The sequence below is a fragment of the Topomyia yanbarensis genome, chromosome 2 (assembly GCF_030247195.1).
Source record: "Topomyia yanbarensis strain Yona2022 chromosome 2, ASM3024719v1, whole genome shotgun sequence".
Taxonomy (NCBI): domain Eukaryota; kingdom Metazoa; phylum Arthropoda; class Insecta; order Diptera; family Culicidae; genus Topomyia; species Topomyia yanbarensis.
The window spans coordinates 99,016,328-99,043,438 of NC_080671.1; the positions used below are offsets into that span (position 1 = coordinate 99,016,328).

The 27,111-nt window shown below is 44.1% G+C and overlaps 1 protein-coding gene across 29 annotated transcripts in view; it reads right to left on the reverse strand.

Moving 5' to 3' along the window:
• Positions 1 to 252: 252 nt before the first annotated feature.
• Positions 253 to 27,111, reverse strand: part of LOC131678966 (myosin heavy chain, muscle) — a 42,635-nt gene continuing 15,776 nt past the window's right edge. For 2 of the 29 annotated variants that reach the window (XM_058959456.1, XM_058959428.1), the window contains exons 6-16: positions 22,077 to 22,180; positions 21,172 to 21,579; positions 20,619 to 20,789; positions 16,096 to 16,691; positions 15,797 to 15,914; positions 8,253 to 8,516; positions 5,935 to 7,031; positions 5,666 to 5,744; positions 3,538 to 4,713; positions 2,564 to 3,469; positions 253 to 1,615 (exon numbers count right to left, since the gene is read on the reverse strand). In XM_058959456.1, the coding sequence (XP_058815439.1) occupies positions 1,544 to 1,615; positions 2,564 to 3,469; positions 3,538 to 4,713; positions 5,666 to 5,744; positions 5,935 to 7,031; positions 8,253 to 8,516; positions 15,797 to 15,914; positions 16,096 to 16,691; positions 20,619 to 20,789; positions 21,172 to 21,579; positions 22,077 to 22,180 (4,991 nt within the window). In that variant the 3' untranslated portion in view covers positions 253 to 1,543. Of the gene's footprint in view, positions 1,616 to 2,158; positions 2,248 to 2,563; positions 3,470 to 3,537; positions 4,714 to 5,262; positions 5,342 to 5,665; positions 5,745 to 5,934; positions 7,032 to 8,252; positions 8,517 to 9,111; positions 9,230 to 10,091; positions 10,210 to 15,796; positions 15,915 to 16,095; positions 16,692 to 17,581; positions 17,753 to 18,218; positions 18,390 to 18,856; positions 19,028 to 20,001; positions 20,173 to 20,618; positions 20,790 to 21,171; positions 21,580 to 22,076; positions 22,181 to 23,065; positions 23,170 to 27,111 lie in introns of all 29 variants that reach the window. The other 27 variants (XR_009303775.1, XM_058959452.1, XM_058959446.1 and 24 more) reach the window with 27 other exon arrangements.

Genomic DNA, 27,111 nt, shown 5'->3' on the forward strand with positions numbered 1-27,111 from the left:
GCTCAAGAATTTGACAGTTTCGCTGGTTCAAGATGTCGTCTCCGCATGTCTTTTTCTGGAGAATAACTACCTACCACAAATTTTGAATAGTTTTTGCTCGCTATCTGGAATTTCATCAGTTCATTTTCATGATTAGGAACGAATTAAAACACAACTGTATCGAAGGAAACAACATTCATGAACGAAATCGCTTGTCGGGATATTGGATGGGTAACAAGTTCGGAGAAAGACAGTTACCGAAAAGTGTTCAGATAATTTTTTAATAAAGTTTGATTTATTTTTTAGGGGTTTTCTTTTTCACACATATACATTTACAATAGCTTGCTTCTCTCCAAGAAATTTCCCTTTCCCTCTTCTTCTTCTTCTCTACAGGATAGTACTAAATTCAAATACGAATTAGGTTTTAGCTGCTTTTGTTTTCTTCTAGTGTTCTCTCTCTCAGCGTTTTTTTTATAATAAAGTCGTGAAAAAAGATTCGTTTTGAAGAGTCTATGCGGTCTTCGCTTCTGGATTTTGCTGGGTCAGCTTTGAAGACGGCTGCTGGACGCCGAACCATAGCCCTGCCTAGTGCTTCGGATTCGCTCGCCAGGAATGGGATGACAGTTGGAAGCGGTCGAACGTTTAGCAATCATCACCGGTCTTGGTAGGATGAAAGCCGTTTTCTTAATAGTTTTTTTTTGAATAGTTTGGGGCCTGATGCTGGATGTTGGTTTTGAACGTGTCTCTTTTATTTGTTTTGCCTAACAAGATGTCGTTTTCATTGAGGGCTGTGCTAAACGAACTACGCATCGCAAACCAAAGCAACGGACGGCTACAGTTGGCAAGCAGCAGTCGTTTCAAAGCATATTCGGATTGTTCGTCGGCGAAGCGTATTTGTTTTTCATAGTAAAAACTAAATCATTTTCATTTTTATAGTTCGAATAGTATCTTATTTCGTTATTTTAATTAATAAAAATAAATACATTTTTTATTAATAAAATTATAAAAGATTCAGAGCGAAAGTAAAAAAAAAAGAATACAAAAGTAAATAATAATTAAAACATGATAACTTAGAACAATGTTTCATTATCAATATGTTTTGATGGATTGCTTTCTTCTCTTGCAGTTTGGTTTTTTTTCGATGACAGGCGATTTTTTTTTCTCTCTTCGCGTGACGTTCGCTCGAAAGCACTTTTAAGGGAATCCATTACATTGTTAGTGACACACAGGACCCGGTTTCATCTCTCACACAACACAAAACAATACTACTTGTCCGGGCTGAAACAAATGTGTATATGTGAGCGTTGGTTGGTTGGTTGTTGTTGTTGTTTTCTCTCTCTCACTCCTGTACCATGCTGGCTTGCTAAACTGTCAACGCAAAGGCGATTGTGTGTGAGTAATAGACTGAAAACGGGGACCGTGTGACGCTGATCGGCTCTGAAATCTTTTGTTTGAGTTGATGTTTTGTGACGTCCGCGAATGGTTGTGTGTGTTTAAGTGTAAATAAAATAAATAAAATGTGTAGCCTTTTTTCTAACAATAACGTTTGCTGGTGTTTTAGTATTTAGAAAGCATGGTCGTCGAATGTGGGAAGGTTGAAACCTCCGAATCCGGGTAAGGCAGATTGTCTCTGGGGCTGTGAAAGATAAAAAACACAGAGTTTGGTTTTTGTTAAGTACCAAGTGTGACGTACTGATTTTGGTGAATTGTATGGTCGCAAACAATGGTCTCGAATTATTGTCAAACGATGCGAAGTGATTGCGTTAAGTTGAAGTTTATGTTTGATTCAGGGCATTTGTGAATATAGGTGTGCAGATTTTTTTTGAATAGTAAAGTGAAGAAAATGTTGGTTTCTTTGAACATCACTTTCTGTAGTGACTCGAATGCAGATATGAATTCGGGAATATTTTCCCGAGCTCGTGATAATGAAATTTCGGTGCATGTGATTATTATTTGTATGATGACACATCAAACAGGTAGGAACTGAAGTTACCATCGGTGAATGAATTGACAAATTAAAAAACGGAATAGTCAACAACATAGAAAAACATAGAATCGTCGTTAATCAACAGATGTTGACCGAACGAAAAAAATGATACATACTGAAGGCTGGATTAATGGGGAAATGTAGGAAAATACACTCTTGCTATTTTGGGTAGCTACACTTTTGGACACTTACAACTGTGAACGGATAGTTTGGTTCATTCGATTGTAAGACGGATAATCTTTTGCTTTCTAGTAGCGCTCTTACGCTCTGATGACCGAAGGCTGAATCAACACAAGAGAAAGTAAGAATTAGGCTCCAGGTTTGATTTCACGTTTTCAATGTATTGTCTTGCAAATGTATTAAAAGTTAACCGTAATAGTAGGTATTTTACATCTAATAAATAGTCATTTTGTCATCGGTCCCTGTTCTCCTGGGTATAATATGTCAATCTAGCGAAAAAAAAGATGGCTGGTCGAAAACAATATTTCCTGACGGGGCTTCACCCAGTAGGCCATTCAGTAAATCTCGCGTTTGATGACGATGAATGAGATAGAAAGGTAGTAGATAAGCGGGTGCGAAGGTTTAAATTGTACTTACTGCTGGGCTAGCACCACGCTGCACCGAACCGGCACGTCCCTTGGTGCGGAATTTGGTGGCAGCTTGTTCGGCGATGTCGGCACGTTCCTCGGCTTCCTCCAGTTCTTGCTGAGCCTTGCGGAATTTGGCCAGATTCAGGGCGGCGATCTCTTCGGCTTCCTCGATCTGCCTCTTGTAAGTCTTGATCTTCTGCTGCAGTTTGTCGACGAGGTCCTGCATGCGTTCGTGGTTCTTGCGGTCTTCCTCCGACTGGAAGGTCAGTTCCTTAATGCGACGTTCGGATTTGCGGAGGTTCTTCTGGGCATCGGCATGTCTTCTCTGCTCGCTGTCCAGCTCGGATTCCAGCTCACGGACGCGCTGTTCCAGTTTCTGGATGGCCTTCTTGCCTCCCTTGAGAGCGTTGGTTTCGGCTTCGTCCAGGCGGACTTGCAGTTCCTTGATTTGCTGTTCAAGGGCCTTGCGGAGTTTCTCCTGGGTCTGGGCATGGTCCTGTTCGGCGCGGAGTTCATCAGCCAGACGGGCAGCATCAACCATAGCCTTCTTGGCCTTCTCTTCGGAGTTCTTGGCTTCGTTCAACAGTTCATCCAGATCGGAATGCAGGGTTTGCAGTTCCGATTCGAGCTTCCTCTTGGCAGCGGCGATCGAAGCGTTCTGGGCAGAAACTTCGTTCAACTGCTCATGAGCATCACCCAGTTCCTGTTCAGCCTGGCGACGGCCACGGTCGGCTTGTTCCAGTAGGGTGCGGGATTCCTCAAGTTCGTTCTGCAGGGCATTGGCACGACGTTCGGAGATTCCGAGCTGTTCACGGGCATCATCGCGGGCACGCTGTTCTTCTTCCAGGGCGCTCTGGATGTCCTTCAGTTGTTGCTGGTAGCGCTTGATGTTCTTCTGGGCCTCAGCGTTAGCCTGTTAGCAGAAAAGATGAATAAAAATTTATTAAACACGTGTTTTCTTTTCGACAGATATCACCTTACCTTGTTGGCATGGTCCAAAGCGATTTCAAGCTCGTTAATGTCAGCTTCCAACTTCTTCTTCATGCGCAGGGCCTCAGCCTTACCCTTGGCTTCGGCTTCGAGGGAGGCTTGCATGGAGTCCAGGGCACGCTGGTGGTTCTTGCGGGTATTTTCGAATTCCTCTTCCTTCTCCTGGATACGTCTGTCAATTTCTTGACGGACCTGAGACAGTTCGAGCTGAGCGCGCAGAACCTTGTTCTCCTCCTGTTCCAGGGCGGCTTCAGCTTCCTCGAGAGCGGCCTGCAGTTCGTCCTTTTCGGCTTCCAGGCGCTTGCGAGACTTCTCAATCTCGTGAATGTTGCGGCCACCTTCTCCGATTTGGTCCAGCAGATCCTTGACTTCATCGGCCAGATTCTTGTTCTCACGACGGACGGCTTCAAGCTGCTCCTGGCCCTCCTCGTAGGCACCCTTGAGACGGAACAGTTCGGTGGAATAGTTGCGGCATTCCTTCTGGGAAGCATCCAGCTCGGCGGCCAGATCGTCGACCTTGAGTTTCCATTCTCCAATGATCTTGTCGAAGGCCTTCTGCTTCTTCTCGGCAGCATTGGCAATCGAGGTGGCACGGTCAACCTCGAGCTGCAGATCTTCGACTTCGGTGGACAGGCGCTGCTTGGTCTTCTCCAGGGCAATGCACTTCTGGTTGAGCGACTCAATAGTCTCCTCGGCTTCGGCGAGGCGTGCCTGCAGTTTCCTCTTGGCTTCCTCCAGTTCCTCGGCGCGGGCAACACCCTCCGATTCGTACTTGCTGCGCCACAACTGCGCTTCGGCGTTGGCCTTGCTGAGTTGACGCTGGATGTCTCCCTTGCCTTCAGCTTCCTCCTCAACCTGTTCGCGTAGGTTGTCGAGGTCGTGCTCCAGATTGCGGAACTTGCCGAGCAGGGTGGCACGTTCACGGCCTTCCTCATCAGCCAGACGCTTGGTATCCTCGAGCTGTTGGGTAAGCGAGATCTTGATCTTGCTGAGCTGCGAAACCTGCGATTCGGCATCCTCCAGCTGGCGGAGCAGGTCGGAGTTCTCGATGGATAGCTTCTTCTTCGAGGCATCGAAGTCGTTCAGGGTGCGGTTGGTTTCGTCCAGCTTGCCCTGCACTTCGTTCAGGGTGTGCTGCAGCTGCTTGGCGATCTTCTCTTGGGCGGCCTGGTTTTATTTTTGGTTGGGAACGTCACGAAACGCAGAAGAAAAAAGATGGAAACGATTAGTATCGCTACGGATGGGAGGGAGGAGGCAATTGCCCGCTCAATTTACAGAAGCTGAGGCTGTGCATGTTGAGATTTCTTTCTCTCTTCTTCGTAAACCGGGGTGAGTATTATTCTAAGTGGTGATTTAATATCTTCAAGATGGTTCGGTGTGTGAGCAGGATGGGTTGGTGTTATTGGTGCTTGAAATGTGTGACTGGTGCATAATTTCAGCTTACTTTAGTTGCGATAGTAGTGCAGTTGTATGAATAGGAAATGTGCTAATATTTTACAGCAGTTTAGAGTGTGACTTCGCTAGAAGCTATTTTTAAATTATACCAGCAAGAATTTTTCCAAAAATTATTTGCCATTTGTTTTATCACTAATTTTAGAAAGCAGCATTCTGATTAGAGATACTTTCATTTCATACAGGCTAGAAAAAGTTTTTGAGATTAGCTCGAAAAGAAAAACTGCGATTTTGGTTTGTGAAAGCTGCAATTTTTCCCAATACCTTTTCATTGGCCAAATGATCTAAGCTGAGACGGGAGTCGTTCATTTCAGCGAAGTATTGACCTCTCTCTTTTTCGGCTCTGAGGAAAGAGTAACGGTAAAACATTTGGCGGTTAGATTCGGAGTACTGCTTGATTCTACAGTAGCGATAAAAGAAGAATTTTTGATTATCGTAAGAAAAGGTTTCCAACAACTGCCGCTGCTGCATCTACTCTCGGTGGTGGTGGTGGTGATGGTGGTTGGGTTCGCTGAGGTGGTGGCTGGTTGGATGCATGTTTTTTGTGTGGTTCTACTTGGATTTTGGTGATGTGGTGGAAGACCATGCTCAGTCATCAACTCTCTGCTCTGCCATTTTGCAGATTTGTCGGAAGGCAGTATTCGGGACAGGAAAGGAAATACGTTACCTTTTCGCGGGCAAGCTGATCACAAGCGGAGCGAGTGTTGTTCAGCTCATTGTACATGTTAGCGCGATCGTGTTCGGCCCTAGTTTAAGTTAGAACAGTTCCGGTAGGGTAAGGTCGCGCAAGGAGAGAAAAATAAGAAAACAGAGACGCATTTAGACATTCGTTGAATCACTGCCACATTCATGTATCCATTCCAACCAATCTTTCTGGTGACGGAGACCTGTGAAAGAGAAAATCTAGAACATTCCGCTAAATTCGATAATACTTACTTCGTTTTCAGTTTGTTCAGCTGGTCGACCTGTTCGGCCATCTCAGCGACGGCATCGTTATGCTTCTTGCGCAGGTTGGCCAGAGTGCCTTCATGCTGAATGTTGGCCTCCTCCAAGTCACGGCGTAGTTTGGCGAGTTCAGCTTCACGCTTCTTGTTCAGTTCAATCTGAGCGGAAGTAGCACCGCCAGCTTCCTCAAGACGCTCACCCAATTCCTCGAGTTCACGGGCCAGATCGGCACGTTGCTTCTCAGCCTTAGCACGAGCTTGACGCTCAGCCTCGACTTCCTCTTCCAGCTCTTCGATGCGACCCTGCAGTTCCTTGATCTGTTTCTGCAGTTTGCCGACCAGGGACTGTTCGTCTTCAAGCTTGGCGGACAGGGCGGAGATTTCCTTGTCCTTGCGCATGATGGTCTGCTCAAGTTCCTTCTTGTTGCGTTCCAGATCGGCGACGGCTTCCTGGGTTAGTTTCAGGTCACCCTCAACCTTGCGCTTGGCCTTCTCAACATCACCGCGCAGTTTCTTCTCACGCTCGAGAGAGTCCTCCAGTTCATCCAGAGTTTGCTCGAGCTTGGCCTTCACCTTGTTCAGATGGTTGACCTTATCTTCGGCGGCCTGCAGTTCTTCGGCAGTTTTCTGGTTGACCTCACCCTGCATCTTCTTCTCCTTGTTCAACTTGTTGATGAGTTCGTCCTGGTGGGCAATCTCATCGTTCAAGTTGCGGATCTGGTGATCCTTGGAGGCCTTATCCTGCTCGATCTTTTGGATCTGCAGTTCCAGATCTTCGGCATCCTTCTTCTGGCCACCGATTTCCTGCTCCAACTTCTTCTTGGTCTGGAACAGCTGGTTGCGGGCATCTTCCTCCTGTGCCAGGCGCTCCTGGGTGTCGCGCAGCTGGTTCTCGAGGTCGTTCTTCTGGGCGGTTAACTTGGCGGATTTCTCCTGGTACTCCTGGAGGGCACCCTTCTCACCGGACAGCGAATCGAGCAGGGCGGTCTTCTCAGCCAGCAGTTTGCTGTTCAGAGATTCCAGCTCCTTGCGCAGCTTCTCTTCCTTCTCGAAAGCTTCCTGAGCCTTCTGGGCCTTCTCTTCCAGTTTCTGTAATTTGGATTTAGAATTGGAGCCGCTTTTAGCACTGATTTGCGAGTAGTTTTCATCGACTTCGACGACGACACTTGCGACTGCCTTCGGTCCGGTTGCTTTCACTGTTGGGTTGGGACCGTTTAGTTCGACCGATGCATCCGATGCATCTCGGCAATTCAAATTAAAGGTAACTTCCACTTCGGGTTCGGTTGGATTTTCCATTTTGTGTATGGTTCGATTCAATCACTCACTAGAATGAGCTAATTCACTATGGTTCGTTTGAAAATGCTTCTAGAGAAATGCTACTGGTTCTGGGATAAACATTAACTTGTACCACTGGGCAAAATACTGATTGATGGTAGGACTAAGAATTCGTTGGACCACGTAAAGCTCAGGTAGAGGTCCGTCTGTTGTACTGACTGTACTGTACCGTACTGGAGTGCAGACTAAATCCAGCGAAAGGTGTGCAACCGAAGACGACGATGTCGTCCGCTTCGGTACACCTTCGTGCTCCAGACCCGACCGAATACGCACAAGCTAGGAGTGGCTCATCATGATCGTATCATCTCCTACGCGAAAAAATATTTTTATTTATTTGCTTCCGAGTGGCCACTAAAACACGCAAGACATTCGCGGTTTTTAGAATTTTCCGGAGAGGTGCGACGCTAGCGGACTGCCTGCTTGGTGGGTTCAGACAGGTCGAAACGATTTCCTGCTCCGCATATGTGCTATATAAATGCCATGGGGAGAAATTTTGGCGAAGCAGAAATTTTTTTCAGAAATAGCACGGAACATTTTCGTAGCCCTCCTCTGAAAGTGCTTGCAGATTTTCCAGCCCCGACACGGGGAAAATAAATAATTTTTCCTACTCAAGACGATCAGCGCGCACGAGGTGTGCATTCTATCGCCCATTAGACGCGGGAATTATTCGTGGAAGTGCGAATGATTTTTATGTCCGTTAATTTCCTCCTCATCAGCGCGCGCGTTCTGCGGCGAATGTTTTCGTAATATCTTCTGGTCAGCAAAGGTGATGCTGGAGTATTTTTAGCACCATTGAATCACCGCCGGATTCGGTTCCACTCGGCTGGTTGTTGGTTAATTATTGCACCAGGTGAAAATGGTGGGTGTGGTCGAATCGAATGGAAAATCTAACTTCGTCCCGTCGTCGTGGTCCACTACAACTCGGCAGCAGTGTCGTCGTACCGATCGTGTCGAAAGCAGGCGCGCAATACTTACGGCAATCTGGTCCTCAACGCGGGAAACATTAAGCAGCGGCTTGACCTTCTGCCACAGTTTCCACCAGGCCCAGGTACGCAGTTTCAGGTACTTGCGCAGATTGCGCTGGACAATCTCCAGGGCAACGCGTTGTTCCTGCATCTTCTTGAACTCCTTACGGGACAGGTAACCACGGCACCAGGACTGCATCCAGGACATGATCTTGGACAGACGCTCGTCACGGAATTCCTCCATTTGACCGAGGACACCGGCACGGAAGAATACCTATTGTGGGGAGTCGGGGGGAGTATGTTTGGAGACACAACGGCGAAAATCGTACGTTCGGGTTGGAGAAGAAAAAGAAAGCGGTTAGATTTTGGGATATTTTTCTTTTGCATAATCAACGGTTGTTTGTCTTCCGTCGGAAGACGTATACACAGAACACACAGTATGTTGGAACAGGATAGTATGAGAGCGAGTGAAAGCGGTATACACATAGAGATGAAAGCGGCGGTCCAGGAGTGACCAAATGACGCATAGATGAGACATTTATGGGCGAGTAGGAGGAGTGAAGGTTTCATGATATATCCGGCTGTGGTGAAATTCTACAATGTTGATCGGTATGAGTGTGCTATTTTTAGTGTGAAAATTTTAGGGCGAGTGCAGAAATTTACCAGATTGTGATGGTGTAATAAATATTTATTTTTTTTTTCATCGGGTGAAAGCACAGAGATTGGTTTGGTTAGGCGGAAAAAAACACGCAACAAATCAAAGAAAAGTATTGTTTGAAAATTTTGATCTAAGACTTGGAGGCAGTCACGGGAGGCAAGAAACACAGCAATTTTCACGCAACACCCGTGCATAGATCGCCCAGTTATACCTTGGTCTTGCCCATGCGGAACTGCTCTTCCGGTACTTGGATGTGAGCCAAAATTAGCTGACATGCCTTTTCAGCTGGACAGGGTTCTTTAATAATTTGCGGGCACAGAATTTTGTATCTGTGTTGGGAGGTAAGAGTATATGTATAATACAGGATTTAGGTGATCAATTGCGGTTATAATACAATGGGTTAGTACATGTCTTCCTATACAGTTCCGTCCGCGTTATATTACATATGAGGGGTCAGAGTCCGTATCTACCGGGGATTGTCACAATGTCCCCTTTCGTGTAGTCTATGATATCTTCGCTTTGTACAGATGAGCTTCCTATTTGACGACTACATCCCGCTGACTAGAGAACCCACGGATTCGGTCTTGAACGAATATCCAGGGCTCTCGCAGGATTTCTGCCACTACGTACTGCAACCGATCGGCTATTCTACTACAACGCTCTAGATGATCGACTACTGAGTTCAAAATTTGGTGCTAATAATTGCCAATTGGTTCTACTGATCGGTCGTGCCTTGGTAACGCCTAATCGGTACAGGTCTTCGTTGAGCTGGACGTGATCGATGATAATTTGTGCTGCTGATCTGCCATCCTTGATGTGATCAACTTCCTTGATGCACAGGATTTTGTAACTGCGTAACGTCATGATTGATTGATTGATCGTATTCAAGCGGGGTGGTAATGGTAGGGGTAAAAAGGGTTGTGCAGGCATCAGAAAAAGATAGAATAACCAATTGATAGATTAGCATTCCGGGAAATTCGTGTCCTTATTTGGAGAGTGTTTATGTGTATAATAAGGTAGAGTGCAGGCAGTGTTGTGGTGGATAACCTAGCGGGTCAGGACCATTGACGTTCGACTTCGGTTCACCAAGCGTTCAACAATTTGTGGAACAGTGGGTCAGACATCACAGAAATGGAACAAAAAAAAATACTTAGGGTAGTGAACACATAGGGTAATGATCAGGGTTCATGCCTTGGTGTTGCCCAGACGGTACATTTCTTGGTCAAGACCAACGGCGGTCAGAATACATTCTGCGCAGGCCTTCGGGTCTTTCTGCTGTTCGGCTTCCTTGGGATTTAGGATCTTGTAGCTGTTGGTAGATGTGGACAGACACGTGTGGTGAATGTGTTCGGGCGAGATGTGACGGGACATACACACACACAGATAGGTACAGACGAGGTGCGTGGATATCAATAAAAAAAGAAACAAAGAAATGCGATGAATTGGTTTTGTTATGGACAACTCATTTCAACTTTTAGGTTGAGGTAGCTCCTGGAACAAAATCGATTGATCTTCTTGGTCTGTTTGGGGGGAAATAGTGTTGCTTCCGGACTGTGGTAAGCTGTGCTTTTTTGTGGTTGGTGACGTTTGATAGAGACAATCACAACTGAGGGCGAAGTTTCCGAAGAAACACTTTCGGTGGGAATGACGAGGGGGAACGTACACAACGCAGTTGAATAGTGGGATGAATGTCGCAGCAGGCCATGGGAACGAATGTTCCGAAGTAATTTTGAAGCGAGATCGCATTGGCACCGAGGGGTTGACAGCTGTTCTTTTTTTGAAAAACTTATTGCTAGAAACTTTCCCAAATGTATCCGAACTAATAGATGAGCTGATCGGATTGATTTTGGCGAACTATGTATAACAATTCTAGCAAACTTATTGAAAAGGTCCTATGTGCAAATGAGAGCTTCTCTTTGTTTACTCTCCTCCCCTAATATTTCGGTCGAATTAGCGTTTGCTGTTTAACTCTTTGCATAAAATGCTAGACAACATCATACTCCTTCGATATATGCTGCAAAATAATTGGAAAGATTAATGACGAATCCATAATAATCGGAAAAGATCGGAAAGTAAACAAAGAGAGGCTCTCATTTTCATATAGAACCATTCCAATAAGTATCCTAGAATCAATATTCAGCCGAATTTAGTAAATCAAATGTTAGCAGTATTTTTCAAAGAAATTTTTTTATTGAATCATAATATCAGAATCTGGCACTTTTCAGTAACCTCAATACCCTCGAAATTTGATGTCATTGGACTTAATGGTAAATCCAATATCCACTACTTGGAACATGTATCCAATATCGCTCATTCAATAAAAAAAATGTAATCCGATCTCTCAAGATTTGTTGTCGTTTTGATAACACTGATTTGAGAACACCAATTTGATTATTAGAGAGAGTGATGCCTTGTTTTTCCGTGTACATTAATCCCACAGAGAACAGATATCCATGATCGAACAAATATATTAATGTAACTTGTGTAAACACTTGAATTAGTGCACGTTAAAACACTAGCACCGCCACACTAGCCGTCAAACCTATCCAGGAACAGGTTCTGAATGGATTCAGTATGGATTCCATCTCAAAGGAAACAACACATTCCCACTCAATCGGTTGATGCATTGGAGCTGGAATCCATGCTGAATCCACGCAGAATTTCGAACCGGTTCCGGAATGGTTTAACTGCCCTCTAAGAACGGTTGGTTTCAAAATTGTCCAATGAAGGACGTTCGTTGGACCAATCTGGACAACGTCCAAATAACCGTTCAACAAACGTCCATCGTTGGACTCGTGTTGAACGATTTTGAAACAATTTTTTGGACGTCTCAGTGGGTGGGTAGAGGTATAGTAATATCGGCCATTTTGAAAAGTCTATGTGAGTCGCTGTCAAATCAGTCGAACTCAGCTACCAAACTAATTGACGACAGTAGCGCACCAGGTGATTATATCCCAACTACATTCGAAAATGTTTTCGATTTTTACACAACTTTAAAGCTGGCGTTCGATGGCTGTTCTCTGTGTTAATCCATTCGATCAATTTGGCAACTTTACTTGTTGTGGCCATCGAATGACACACATTTCGTGTGTTAACAACTTCCGCTCGGTCAAACCATTCGGAATTTGATTCGGAGGCCTGAATGGACTCAGTATGGATTCCAGCTCAAATGCAACAACCGGTTCCGGTTCCATACTGACTCCATTGAGAAACCCGAACCGGTTCGGAATGGATTTAACTAGGCGGTTCAGTATTTTGGACCTTGCTTTTGGTTAAAGAATGTATCTTGTGAATTTTGAAAAGTGCCAGTTAGGTACCAATACTCGCATAATTCGCTTTAGTGGTGTGATCTATAATCGACGAGCAATGTTTTTTATGGCGATTTCGCTTGAACCTGAAACTGAGTCAGGTTCTAACCCCAACTGCTGTCAGTTCATACATTTTGACAGCAGTTGGGGTTAGGAACTGACTCAGTTTCGCTTCAAACGAAAACCACATTAGTAAACTTCCCCTCGAAGTGTATTTTGACAGTATGCTTATTGGCCCAATTTAAAAAAAACGAATTTTAAAGATGCCAAAAGTTCTGCAAAATTCGCTTGCTCGACAGATTCACTTTCCATAATAATGTCTTCAAGATGTAAAAAAATGTCTTCCCAACATTTCAAATCCCTTCAAAATGAAGACATGTATCCACTAGTTATCCTCCAGTGAGAGATATACTGAGACGCCATCTTGAACCAGCGAAACTGTTAAATTCTTCAGCAAGCCGAGCCAATCTACTGCTTTTTGGGAACACTGCTAGATGTTAACAGTGGAATTGAGGGTTGCCATAATTTCCTAAATCCACATTAGTCTGTGCGCGCTGAAGAAGTCGACAGCCGCATGCGCCACTGGGCCGTGCATTGACTTACGTTTCAGACGTTAGTTTGCATCGGTGCGAGTGAGAAAACGTTTTGACGTTTGTTTTAGTTCGATCACATTCGAGTGGTTCTCGTATAGTAACAACTCGACGAAACGCTAGATTATTTCAAGATAGCCAATATTCTTACATCTGGCATCGCTGGCGCTGGTGGGAAGTTCACTATAGGTTTGTTCCAGTACCAAGAGAAATTGGAAGTATGGCAAATAGGTAGAAAACCGTTCCGTTATTCCCCTCTCTTCTTTTTTCTACTTGTAGTAGCAAACCGGAGGAAAAAGGAGCAAGAATTTATTGCTCCTGTTTGCTCCCGAGCAGCCTCCTTGTGCTGGAAAATATATTTCGGTGTTATCCAGTAAGTCCAGCCGGAAAATAAATCGATATTCTGTCTGGTCCTAGTTAGTATTCCGATTCCAGTGACAGAACCGATTCTAATTAGAGATGGAACACTAACTAGCGCCTGTCGGAATTTCGGCTCATTTTCTGACTCGGTTCTAGCTCACTGTCACTCAGTCACCAAATTTTCTGGCAGAGACCGTTCGGCCAAATTTCTGTCAGTCTTGGTTTAGCAGCCCCTGTCAGATTTTTGCGCGCATCCTGTCGGGTTAGCTGAACTAAGGCGAATTCGGTTTCGCTCGCTTTTTCTGGCAAACTCTGACAGGAACCGAGCAAAACCCTGGCACAACTTGGAAATAAACCGTGCAACGATCCTGGCAATTCCTACCTGGTAGAATTTTAGCACGAATCACGCAAAACATCCGACAAAGTTGTGGCAGGAAGCGTACAGAAATCGTAGCCGTGCATTCCTGGTTGGATTCTGGCTAAAAATCGGTTAGTATAACCGCTTCTATCAGAAACGGTTGTTGCATTTGAGCGAATTCTGTGTCAGATTTCTCGAACAAATCGCATAAAATGCTGGCAGAAACTCTGCCAGCATCAATTTCGCTTTGCTCAACTTCTTCTAGGGTACGGTGACTGGGGGCGACTCCACTCGTCAAAACAATTGAATTGAGATATCTGACGTTTAAAATATGCACACTGAAATCTCGCATTTTTATACTACCGCTCTCCCCTCAGGCCCAGAAGCGATTTGTTTGCCTCCCAATTCGCCGAGCAAAAGTTTTGTTTCCTTCCAATTTAAACGTCAAAGCAGCACAATACCAGCCCAGCTGGATAAGTCTATTAGGTTCTTTACTGAACCAGTTAACCTCACTTTTCTTGACAGTTCGATTGTACTGTTTACATGGGCTTAGAAAAATTTGTGGATGACTAGATTCGCTCGAAGCAAATCGTGAAGAATTGTCAAAAATGATCACCTAGTTCATTTGTGACGTCACCGTAAAGTATTCAATACTTTACACTGACGTCACAAATGAACTCGATGTTCATTTTTGACAGCTCGCGTATACTGTTTACATGGAGAAAAATTATTTGCAATTTACTTCGAGCGAATCTAGTCGTCCATTGAATTTTTCTAAGTCCATGTAAACAGTACTAGTGACTGTCAAGAAAAGTGAGCTTAGATGTGTCAGTAAAAAACCTAATTAGTTCTGTTTTGTCGTGATTTCCATTGAAGTTTGCATTCGATTATTTAATGTCGCTTTCGATGGCAGTAGTGGAGTGCACTGGGTCTACACTTTCCAGTGGAAGTGTCGATGTAACATACCCAGCTTGTTGCTCGGAACTTACCCAATCCAGATCGACCGAAAAGCCTATAAATATTCATCGTATTGTTCGTTCGATCCATTACAAAAGAGATTTCGTTAGCTAGAATGAATTAGCCGGGAATACTAAAAGACAGCTTGGAAGAAGACCTCACAGATGACAGTGATGGGCCAACAATTAAGTAGAGCTGCTTCAGGACAACTTTGATATTGAATTCCTCGGTGAAACTTTGGGCTCAGTTGATACAGATCGTGAATCATCAACATCCAAAGTTGCTAGGTCGCCAGAAAGGGTAAGTGAATGTTTTTTTTGTTGATTTACAAAGATCATAATACGGGTTATATTGTTGTAGTGCAGAGAGTACAAATACCGTGCAGAAAATTTTCTGGAGGAATGCAAAAACCAGAAATCCTGTTAAAAGAGAGGCACTATTAAAGTTGATGAAGATTCAGAGGGTGAAATTCTTTCGAAGAGTTAGGAGCAACTCCAAGCTCATGTAATTGCCAAAGACCGCTGCGGCTAAGCTAACAGAAACGACCAAAGCTAACTCCGCCGTTGTTGTCGCGGCCAGTTGGAAGAAACCGTCAACCTTTTCGTCAACAGAAGCAGGTTGACTAGCAGCATGGAGTAGAAGCGAATAAAACGGTGAAATTAATTTTTTTATATTTTACTTTAGAAAATCCGAAAGTTCTAGTAGAAGCACCTAGGACGCCCTGTCACAAAGGGTCTGCCGGGTAGGTATAGTATAGAACTCAAGTAGTAGGTACTCTTCCTTTGCTATGATTACTGTTTGCTAGATTATCTCGACTGTTGTCAACGTAAACACGTTTGAACTATTTTTTGAATGTTCAAATAAGAACTCGATGGGATTATAAAACGGCTCATGCACGAATACGGCAAAGATTCCCAATGAAAAGGTATTCGACTATCGAATTGTGGAAATGGATTCGTACTACAACTATGATCCAGACGGGATAACTTCCAAGATTTCACTGCACAACGTTTACCGGTAGAAGAAACCCAAGTAACCTTGAAATTAATGTTAAGCTGCCATTCCGCTCGATATGCCCCAACGATTCATACTAAGCAACATCGCAACCGAATTCTACCTAGTTTCGAACTAGGCAGAACCCTGCTACCACTATTGCTCATATCTTATGGTAACTCCCTTCGCTATTACTTCTGCCGTAGTTCAGTGGTAGCTCTGCATTGACATCGGTGCATTCACATTGGGTTCACGATGTGGTGTGGTCGGACAAAGACGAAACAGGGGTACAGGGTGATGAACGAATATAGAAAACGTTTAGATTCTCGCCTTGGTGTGACCGATACGGTAGGAATCGGGATCCAAACCGATAGCTTCGAAACATTTCTCGGCGGCCTTCTTTCCCTCGGTTTCAGCCTGCATGGCAGCAGGGGCCAAGATAAGGTAGCTACAAGTCAAGTGTGAGAGAAAGAGAGAGTCCACCATTAGCAGGGTTTTGTCAACGAATCGGTCAGGTCCTTCAGTGTATGATCCCTCAGCCCCCTGCTACCACCTACTATTTAGTGACGCTAATGGGTTTCCCTGTAAAGTAAGTGTATTGAAAGTGCAAAACAGTTCCGAATACTTACCGCAGCTTGAAGTCGGGATACATCATTCGGTTGGGGAAACCTTTACGGCAAATACGGATACCTTCAAGTACACCGTTACAGGTCAGCTGGTGCATAACCAAGTGAGCATCGATGAGACCGGTCTGTTTCAATTCGTTTGGAATGATACAACGGACGAAGTGAGGTTGGGTAGACCTCAGCGTGGTCATCAGGTTGTTCAGCTGTTCCTTGTAGGACGAGGAGACAGTGGCGAAACCGGCACCCTTCTTACCACGTCCACCCTTGCCGCCACCGGCATCTGGAGCAGCGGACTGTCCGGGATGATCGGCGAAGATCTCCACCACCAGCTGATTCGTACCCTTCTTGAACTGGTCGACGACGGTGTCGTTCAGGGGATCCTTATTCTTCTCAAGCCATCCGGTGATGTTGTACGAGACAACACCAGCGTAGTGACCGATGGCAAAGTGAGCAGCCTGGCAACCTGGCTTCGGGGGTTTCGGTTTCTGGAATGGGGCAGACTTGCCCAAGTGGTTGGTCATCAGCTTCTCGGCAAAGGTTTGATCGGTGGCCTTCGGGAACATAGATTCTTCCTCAAGAATGGACAGGATACCCATGGGCTGTTGTGGGACGGTAGGTGTGAAGAATGGAAAGAAAAACAACGGTTATCGTGCGGTTCCTTGTGTAGCCTGATGGACACTCGGAGCAGAGCGACCGAAACGCGATTGGAAGCGTGTTAGGCTATCTGATTCAGTACAACAAGAAAAAAAAATCAATTCAAATTTAGTGTGAAACAAAATATCTTTATCCGTTGGATTATTACGCACAAAACGACAGCTTACCTTGTGAGATGTGTAAAGCGCATTCGCACAACGGTTTTAGGAGCGTGCCAGTAAAACTAAAAGGCAACTAAAGTTGCGAAAAATCAAAAACAAACGGTAAGTAACACATCAAAACACAAATATCCTGTGTCCCTTGGTGGTACAGCAAAAATGGTTTCAGTGGCGTGAAAGTGGGCTAGATGGGAGGCAGGTACCTTCTCGATTAGATCGATTGTCGGCTGGAGATCCAGCCCGAAGTCTATGAAGGATGCCTTCGCGTTCGTATTCCTCCTGCTCGAGGACGAACATGTAATGATTGTAAAATTGCTGCAAACGCTCGTTGGTGTAATTTATGCAGAGCTGATTGAAACCATTGTACTGTACCAGGGCCGGGTCGGATCATGGAAAGTAAGTGGTTGTTGGAAAGATAGAGGTAAAGAAAATAGTGTGAAAACAAACCAGAAATTGTTTTGGGTTAAGTAAACGTAATGAAATGAGTTCGGTTAGCTACTGTGCTGAAAACGGAAATTGTGGTGATTGGTGCGCGTGTAACGTTTCGTGGTTACATTGCGACTTTTGGTTTTTTTTAATGGTTGAGTTCACAGCAATCGTTAATGACTATCCAACTACGAGCTGCATCTGAGAGGTTTCGACGACAGAGAACACTCCCGAACAAATGGGCGTTCTACCTTCTCAATCAGTTCGATACACTGCTGCAGATCCATGCCGAAATCGATGAAGGTCCATTCAATACCCTCGCGCTGGTATTCCTCCTGCTCCAGGATGAACATGTGGTGGTTAAAGAATTGCTGAAGTTTCTCATTGGTGAAGTTGATACAGAGCTGTTCGAAGCCGTTGAACTGTATTCGTCGGATGGAATAGAGGGTTAGTGATACACAAAACATAAAATTCGGTGAAGATGTGCAAAACAATTTCCATATTGTTTTCCTTGGTCTTCACTAGAGAGGGGTGGTTTAGTTGGGTTGCGCAGCTAGTACCAGTTGTGGTAGTGTCGTCGACCTCGGGGGAAATCTAGGCTCGGATTGTTTGCAATTTCCCCGGAAAGAATCAACAACGCTAGAAACAGTACTAGCTACGCCAATGATCAATCACAACTGACATGAAGGTGAATGGTGTGGTAACGGTGGTCACAGGACATTGAGCCAAGTTCTTCCGGGTAGGTGAGTATCGATTGGACTAGGAACATCGATATGGTGTCGGGTGTCGACGTAGACGAGCTCATCTCGCTTTTTGTTTCTTCACAGACAGTAGTTGAAAGCATCATATTGACGTGCGCAGGTTGCGGACGAGAGTGGTGATTTGTACCTTTTCAATCATCTCAATACAGGCCAGCAAATCCATACCGAAATCGATGAAGGCCCAGTTGATACCTTCCCGCTTGTATTCCTCCTGCTCCAGGACAAACATGTGGTGATTGAAGAACTGCTGCAGCTTCTCGTTGGTGAAATTGATACAAAGCTGCTCGAAGCCGTTGTACTAGGGTAATGTAAGTGATCCATGGGAAGTGACAGATGGTTAGTGATAGACACACATAGAATCCCGCAAAAACATTTATAGTATGGTTTTCCTTGTTCTCCACTGGAGATCGTTATAGCTTGGGCTGAGTGCCACGGCTTTAACCAATCCTGCGGCGTCGATGGTTCTCTGGGAAGTGTTTCGGGTATTTTGAAGCTTCCCAGCGAAACCACCGTCACCGGATCGGTACCAGCCAGGCCAATGATCAACGCAACTGACAAGCTGGTGTGAGGGGATAGTAGCACAAATTTCGAACCAAAATATATTTATATAGAGCTATCGAACGCTTTTGGACCGTCGATATGGTTTAGGTAAGCCGACGAAGAGCTGGAAAAAAGTTGCACGTTGCAGGTAGTTGCAAGCACGTCGAGAAAGCAGCATCGTTGACAAGTGCGCAGCTTGGAGACGATGTTGGGGGAGTTGTGTACCTTTTCGATCATCTCAATACAGGCCAGCAAATCCATACCGAAATCGATGAAGGCCCAGTTGATACCTTCTCGCTTGTATTCTTCCTGCTCCAGGACGAACATGTGGTGATTGAAGAACTGCTGAAGCTTCTCGTTGGTAAAATTGATACAGAGCTGTTCGAAGCCGTTGAACTGTGGTAAAAACAGTTTGTTCCGTTTGGAAGCGACAAATGATTAGTGATCAACAAGCAATGAGCTCGATTTAAAAGCGTAGTCCCAGAAAAACATGTTTCGTATTGTTTTTCCTACTCTTTACCCTGCTTTGCTGAGTAGCATAGCCAGTAGCCGATCTCGCCTAGCATCGAAGGTACACTGGAAGGTCCACGTTTGAATCGGTTGGATTTTTTTCCAGTTGCACCCCCCGCTAAGTCAGATCAGCACCCGCTACGCCAGTGATCAGCACAGCTGAGTGTGATAGCGAAAACACCAATCGTGAGCTAGGTCTACTGAGATGGTTTCACGATCGTCCCCATAAAGTTTGACGTCTTGTTACCTTGGTTTTTTGTCCTAAGACCAAGGCAAAGCAGTATGCGGCACATATCTGACCGTCGTCGTCGTCGTCGATCGGATTGTGGGCTACTTCGAGTGCCGTCGGAAGATTTAAGTGTCCAGTGTTCCGAACTGAATTACGTAGGAAGCGATACTGTACGTGTCAGCAGTACGAGGCAACGCTAGCGCTATCTGTACGGATAGAAAGATTTCTAGCGGTCGCCATCTTGCGAAATGACGGGTCCATTTCGTCGATTGAAAAATCGATTAAAGTCTACTGCGAGCATCACAGAGTCAGTAATAGTGGTCATTATTGTGCATTTAATTTCTGTTTTCAACTCGGGACCTCCTTGCAAAGTGAAGGTTATGGGACACCAAATTTTAAGCAGAAAAACGAAGCAGAAACAATGACCAAACTACCGAACGCTGTGAAGCCCGTCCGTCTGACTGTCCAAAACGCGAAGATATCGATCCGGTTTCCAATCTCCGCGATAAAAACGCGCATTGGACGGCGACGAGTAGTCGAAAAAGGCTGATAGGCATTTTAGCTGAAGCCTAGCTTCGGTTTCTCCGCTGTACTCTTACAGTTTGATGAGAGACGAAGCGACAGACTGTACCTTTTCAATCATCTCAATACAGGACATTAAGTCCATACCGAAATCGATGAAGGCCCAGTTGATACCTTCCTTCTTGTATTCCTCCTGCTCCAGGACAAACATGTGATGGTTGAAGAACTGCTGCAGCTTCTCGTTGGTGAAATTGATACAAAGCTGTTCGAAGCCGTTGTACTACATAGAAGGAAGTTGGAAGGGTTGACATTATGAATGTACGAAACTGGTCGAGGGCTTGGCTCAGGTGGCAACTAACTACAAAAGGGTTCAACGTTGTAACGGAGATGGATGGGGGTTGAACATAAATAAATAAATTACTACTACTACAACTACTACTACTACTACAGGGAGTGGTACGCTAGATATTGACAGTAACTTGGGGAAAAGTACAAAATATACCTTTCAATGTCGCATCCCTTCCGCTGGTGGCCACGGCTGACGAAGAGGCTATATGGGGGGTTCAACAACATGGTACTTGGTTTGGTACATGCTTTTTGAACGGTCAACAGTGGATTCAACATACTACTAGGGTACTACGTTTTGTGTGAGACTACGAAACGAGCACGGGTTGTGCCGGCCCAACATGGAACAGATAACACACATTCGGGGGAATCGATAAGAACCTTTTCAATAAGTTCGACACAGGCCAGCAGGTCCATACCGAAATCGATGAAGGCCCAGTTAATACCCTCCTTCTTGTATTCTTCCTGTTCTAGGACGAACATGTGATGGTTGAAGAACTGCTGCAGCTTCTCATTGGTGAAGTTAATACAGAGCTGCTCGAAGCCGTTAAACTATTGAAGAGAGTACATAGTTTACATACAGTGTAAAACTGTCAAACTGTGTGTGTACGACGCTGCGAAGCGGTACAGCATTCGACAGGCCCGTGTAAAACTGTCAAAATACCCATGTGTAATTCTGTGGAATGCGACCCTAAAGAGTAGTTGACCCGCAACCAGTGTAACTATCAAAATCCCGTGTTGTGTTCGGTCGTGTCAGTTGATCATCATTCGAACCCCGTATATTCCTGCAGAGTCCCTGTCCGTGTACTGACGGGGAGCCACGTGCCGATTAAGGACCTCCCGCTTATATCAACTGCAGGTCCTTAAGAACACCTGGCTCCAAACCGCCACACACACCCCTGTATTCCCAAGTCCCGGCGTGTCTCATACTTACGTCGAAAATCTCGAAACCAGCAATATCCAGTACACCAATGAACTGGGCACGCTTCTGCTTGGTGTCCAGAGTTTCGTTACACTTCTTGACCAGCCACTTGAAGACACGATCGAAGATACCCTTGCAGAGAGCACCGACGGCGTTGGTGACCTGGTCCTTGTTCTGACCCTTGGTGACGAACTCGGCACCGACCTTGATACGGGGCTTCAGCAGGTTCTTGTACAGATCCTCCGTAACGACACCGAGCAGCTTGGCGACGCGGTCACCCTCCTCGGTACCGTCGGCTTCAGCCTGCTCTTCGCGACCTTTCTGCTTGAACTTCATACCACCCATGTGCATGACGGCGGCGGTGATACGGTAGATGTTGTCCTTCTCCTCCTGGGTGAAACCCAAGACGTTGAAAGCTTCCTGCAGGTGTCCGGTTACGGTTTTGGAGGGGGGGGGGATAAATCGTTCATTAGAATGTGACAAAAAAGTTGGCAGGGTTCCGAGAAAACGTAAAACGGTAAGGCGAGTGCTTTGATCGATTTTCCCGTCTTTCAGATAGTACGCTGAACAGGAAGATCGACCAAAATCGGTATTAGTGAGGCTAACAAGGCGATGAAGCGTTATTTGATCGGCTATTTACATGAGATATGTTTCCAATTTTTGTTCGATTTTTTCTTCTGATCGATTTTAACCAATCGCGGTGTTGTTTTCCGGAACAGGGGGAGTAGTGTCGAAGTTCATAATTTTGATTTAGTGGTTTTCGGAGCGAAGAACTGTTTCAGACAGGTTTACTTCAGTGGACGGGGGGTGCTATCGTTTTGAGATGAAGTGCTACACGGAGAATTGATGACTACTTTTTGTTGGAGGACGGGCTACTTGGTGGGTAGAATCGGGGGATCTTTTAACAGAAAACTTACGTCCATCAGCAAACATTCTTCACCGTCATCGACATTGGGAATAGTGACTTTACCCTGAGCGACGTTGTAGTAGTCGTAGATATCGTTGGACAGGAAACACATTTCTGTTGGTTTGTTTGTTCCGAATTAGGAAAGAGAACATATCTTAGTTATTAGAAGGATTGTTCAATCCTAGCGCGGTTCGACCATGTGTCAATTATCGTACATAGTTCTTCGGAAGTTTTTCCGTAAATCCTGTTCGTAATTCTTGTGGTGAGATAGTGCTGCGAGTGCATTTGCTCTGTTATTTTGGAGCAGCTAGAACACGACAAAATACACACACAACAAATACAAACGAATAGCAAAGTGTGATAGATTAAGAAACGGCTAGGAGCGTTCAAGCAAGGTATATCCGCTAGAGGGGGTTAGTGGCTGTTTGACCAAAAATTCATACATTTTGACAGTCCAATTGGCGGTGGTGATACACTCCCAGCTTTCTATTCGACTACAGTGGCACGCAGGTCTCTCATTTCGGGATTTATTTTTTTTTGTTTTTACAAATCGAATCAGTGGAGAACTGTTTTTTGTTGTTGTTTTGTTTTATCATTGCACTCTGTACAAGGAATAATATTGATTGATCGTGTTTGGTAGGTTGGAAAATCACGCGGGTGCGGTAACCAAACTTACATCCAAAATTTCTAGTTCTTCCGCATCGTTTACGCCCGGGATACGTGTCTTACCCTGGGTGATCGTTGGATAGTCGCTAATGCGCGTACTGAGCATCGTCAGCTCTGCCCGTTTGTTTTTGGGACCGTATCAAAATGTATGCATTTCAAAGGTTGGAAAGAAACAATTGGTACTTTACGGTTAGAATATCGTTATGATTATGATAGTTAGTGTAAAGTTGTAATGTTGATGTTTGTATGTTTTTTTTCTTATCGCTGATCTAGCCAGTCGGTGGACAAGAAGCAACAATCAGTTCATTGTCCAAATTTATAGCCGATTCTTACATCGGTGAGCTGCATTTCTTCCGCATCGTCGATACTCGCGACAGTGATTTTTCCTTGCGATACAATGTGGTAGTCATAGATGTTGTTGGACAGGGAACACATTTCTGCAGGGTGGTTGAGGGGTTACACCAAATTGAATTAATTTGCAGGTGACATTTCATTTGGGTACTTCCTGTACGGTCCGGTTGAAAGAATCATTGAGGTCGGGGTGGGTCTATGTTTACATGGGAATGATGATGAATGCACGGTTGGTTTAGTGGGGACTGTATTTCCAGTTCTACTCTGATTTCAGAAATTTCTCTATCCAGCGGGTAGAGCCTGATATATAGCCATTTGTTTATTCTATTCGGCCGAATGCCGCACTATTTCAATGATTATTCGGCCTACAACCGAAATATTCCGCTCAAACAGTGTCCTAGAAAGTGTGGTCGTAGTCAGAAACCGCTGCGATTTCACAACAACCCACTGAGAAGCACAAAAAATTATTGCAAAATCATTGAACACGAGTCCAACGATGGACGTCTGTTGAACGGTTATTTGTACGTCGTCCAACGTTGGTTCTACGAACGTCCTTCATTGGACGAATTCGAAACCAACCATTCTTAGGGGGAATTGACAATCTGTTAATTTTTATGGCTGCGTCCTGTTGTTTACTTTTAGTTCCCAGTTAGTTAAACCCATTGCCGAACCGGTTCGGAATTCCGAATGAAGTCAGTATGGATTCCAGCTCAAATGCAAAAACCGATTCCGATTAAATCGGTTTCGAAATCGATTGTTGCATTTGAGTTGGATTCCATTCAGACTCCATTCAGGATTTCGAATCAAATTCAGAATTGGTTTGACCGGGTAGTACCTGTACTAGCTGTTTAATCGTTTCCAACAGTTTGTTTCATAATGCGTGGACTTTTCGCAGTACAATGTCAACATTTTGTATACAAACGGAGTACAGAAACCAAAATGTCACTAAGAAAGTTGACGAAATGGAAGAATAAGTGAGAAAACTGTACTTCTAAGTCAAATGTTCATCGTGCTATGGAACGTTTGAATCTTCACATTTATAAGAATCAGAAACGTAATTTGATATAAAAAAAATCGATCGGAAAGCTACGTGAAATTCCACTATGGATCATTACCAGTACCAGTATTCTACAGTGCAAGAACGGCAAGTATTGAACAAATCTAAGACATCGGACAATTGGGTAAGCTATTTATGACTGCAGGAAGAGTTTGCAACCTTTCATTATTACTGCTTCGATGAATAGTGAAAGGTGTGTTGGAATGTTTACAAAAACGGCTTCTATGTTACTTTCATTTCAAAGGACATGTACACTTTACCGGAAAAGAACTCAAAGGTAACGTTAAAACTTAATAGTAAGTAGATGGTATTGATTGCAATTGTTAAATGATTTTTACTGCTGAGTTTAAGTTTTTCTACCCAACGACTCAGTTCGGAGTGCAAACTTTTAACTTCATGTTGGGTGAAAAAAAGCTGTACGCTCGCGTATCGTCAGATTTATGAAAAAACCAAATACGAGGTAAGGTTATTATAATAATACAAATAATGCACGCATTATAATGTTCCTCCATTTTTAGAAGATCAGATTTCCGCAAAACTTGGCAAGAGCTCTAGGAACCAAGTAAAAGCGAAGTGGTTTTATTCCTTCTGGATATACGTCAACACGATGACCTAGTAGGAATGTACGTTCAGGTAAGTTAATTTTAGTTTTGAAGTGAAAATTCACACTTCTACCTCTGCCAATCCCATTAAAAACATTTTAACTGTTGGCTGATTTTTACTCAACGCCTAGCTCATGAACATGAATTCAAGAATAGGTAATATAATTTTACTTTGTGTTTTGAATATATAACCCTCATATTATAGCTCGATGACTGCGAGCTAGGGAGCCTGAAAATTGATCCAAGACAGTCAATCGATTTCGCTAATCGGCTATTTTCCTAATTGGAGTTATCTGACGTTTGAAATATGCGCACTGATATCTCAGTAAACGAAAGGGCGGCTAGGCAAGTTAAACTAGATACTGGCAACACGCCGTAACTTGTCATTCGAAATTTAGCTACACTACTATCAGTCAAGTTTTTTTTTAGGTCACAAAAAATGTATATCGTTGGTGACAGTGTAGTTGCCACTGCTTTCAAAGGATTGATTATCGATCGTTAATTGACGTTAGTGGCTATCTGACTGGATCGCTTCCGGCAAGATGTTGTGGGCTCGAATCACAACTTGTTGAATGTAAACAAAGTTCATTCTGTAGCATCAAACTGGCGCCCAGGTGGTGAAATTATTGTTCAACAGCGAGCTGCAGCGTTGCCATAAAATTTTATTGCTCAGATTATGTTTGAGGAAACTTCCGGTAATCATCCGATACCCATTATATTTAAAGGTCTAAGGACCATGAAGCCGCTGAGAATTCGCCGGACGAGATGGGCGCCGATTCGTCGTCGGAAGGAAGCAAATCTGTAATCTACTATTTTTCCCGGCTTATACAAAAATAGGGGCTATCCCTAGTTCATATCCGACTTAGCGGCAGCGAAATCGATAGTGGCGTAGCCATATTTGGTAGTGGAATTAATATAAAATTGGCAACGCTAGCAAAATGTAAACACAATTGAACACTCCGGATGAACCTATTGTCAATTGGCATTTCGACGAGTTTTGATTCGAGCGAATAATAAGGGCCCGAGTAGATACTAATTTTTTCATTTGTAAGGTGAATTTAAGTTTTGTGGCTAGTGTTTTTCCATCCAGCGAGTATTCATATTCTTGTTCCTGGTTAAGTCCTGCTATATCGCGAAGAACCCAACAAGTAGTACAACTATGCAGTCGTAATCCGTCGCGTTGTTTAGACCACCATCTCTGTCCATCAAACGAGCTGTATTCGTTAGTGGGAACTAGTTATCCTCATAGTCAGAGATGTGCGGAGGAAAAAATAGGCAAACAGGGAACCTTTTATTCCATTTGTAAAAGCTGTGTATCGGTTGTCTCAAAATTTTGGCAGTTTCACTGGATCAATATGGCATCTTCGCATATCTTTCCCTAGCAGTTGACTAGTTGGAACGACTGACAAATGTCAAAATCTAGCCAAAGAGATATTAGTAGTGTAAATGCGTCTATTTTCAGTTTGTTTATTAATGTGAATTTAGCATCAAATCTTGGCAATCAGTTGTTTTTTTAGTTAGACAATAGTCCAACCAGTGTAGGTCCAACTAAAAAATGGATCAGTTAAAAAGTATCCAGTCAGCAGCTTATGATTATTAATGTGATATTGTGAATTCTTTCTAGAATTCACGATATTATTCAGCCATACGCCATCGAGTACGGCCAATCTAGCATTAGTTCCTGCGTTTAATTTCCTTTTGGTTCGCTCTTGACTGCTTCCCATATAGCAAGAAGCCGAAAAATGCTAAATTGTCTCGTTGTATTGTCTGATCAACGTCATATTTGTATAAGAATCACCGGGTTTTCGAACTATAATGATGACTTCTTTTGTCCTAAACGCGGGAAGCTTGGTTGATGCCGTATCGTTAAAATGTTTCAAGCCGAACTTACGTAATGTCAGCTTAGCAAGCTCATGATCTGGCAGGAAATCTGCAGCTGTGACCAGATGAAACAACGTTAAATTTTTGGCTAGTTTTGGCACAGCAATAAGCAACAGTGGAACCATGATAATGGTGTAGATTGATAGAGGGATGACTCCCATAAAACTGACCGAATTTCGATCTAAATCGAAATTTGTTAGAGTATTATCAATCCTTAACCCGAGCAGAATTGAAATAGGGCTACGAATGGTCTTTCAATCAGCAAATAAAAGGTAGCATAGGCAGAAGTTGGTGCAGAAATAGATGGCACGAATTAATTCAAATTTTCGAGAGAAAGAAAAATCGCAAAACACTTCACGATTTTTTGTATTCCTTTCGTGTATTTTAGTCACGAGTAGGCTGATTCATATTCATGATTTCAGGATCGCAATCACGGTTTTTGATGTTTTAGTCACAATTAATGTGATTTATATTCATGAATCCAGGAT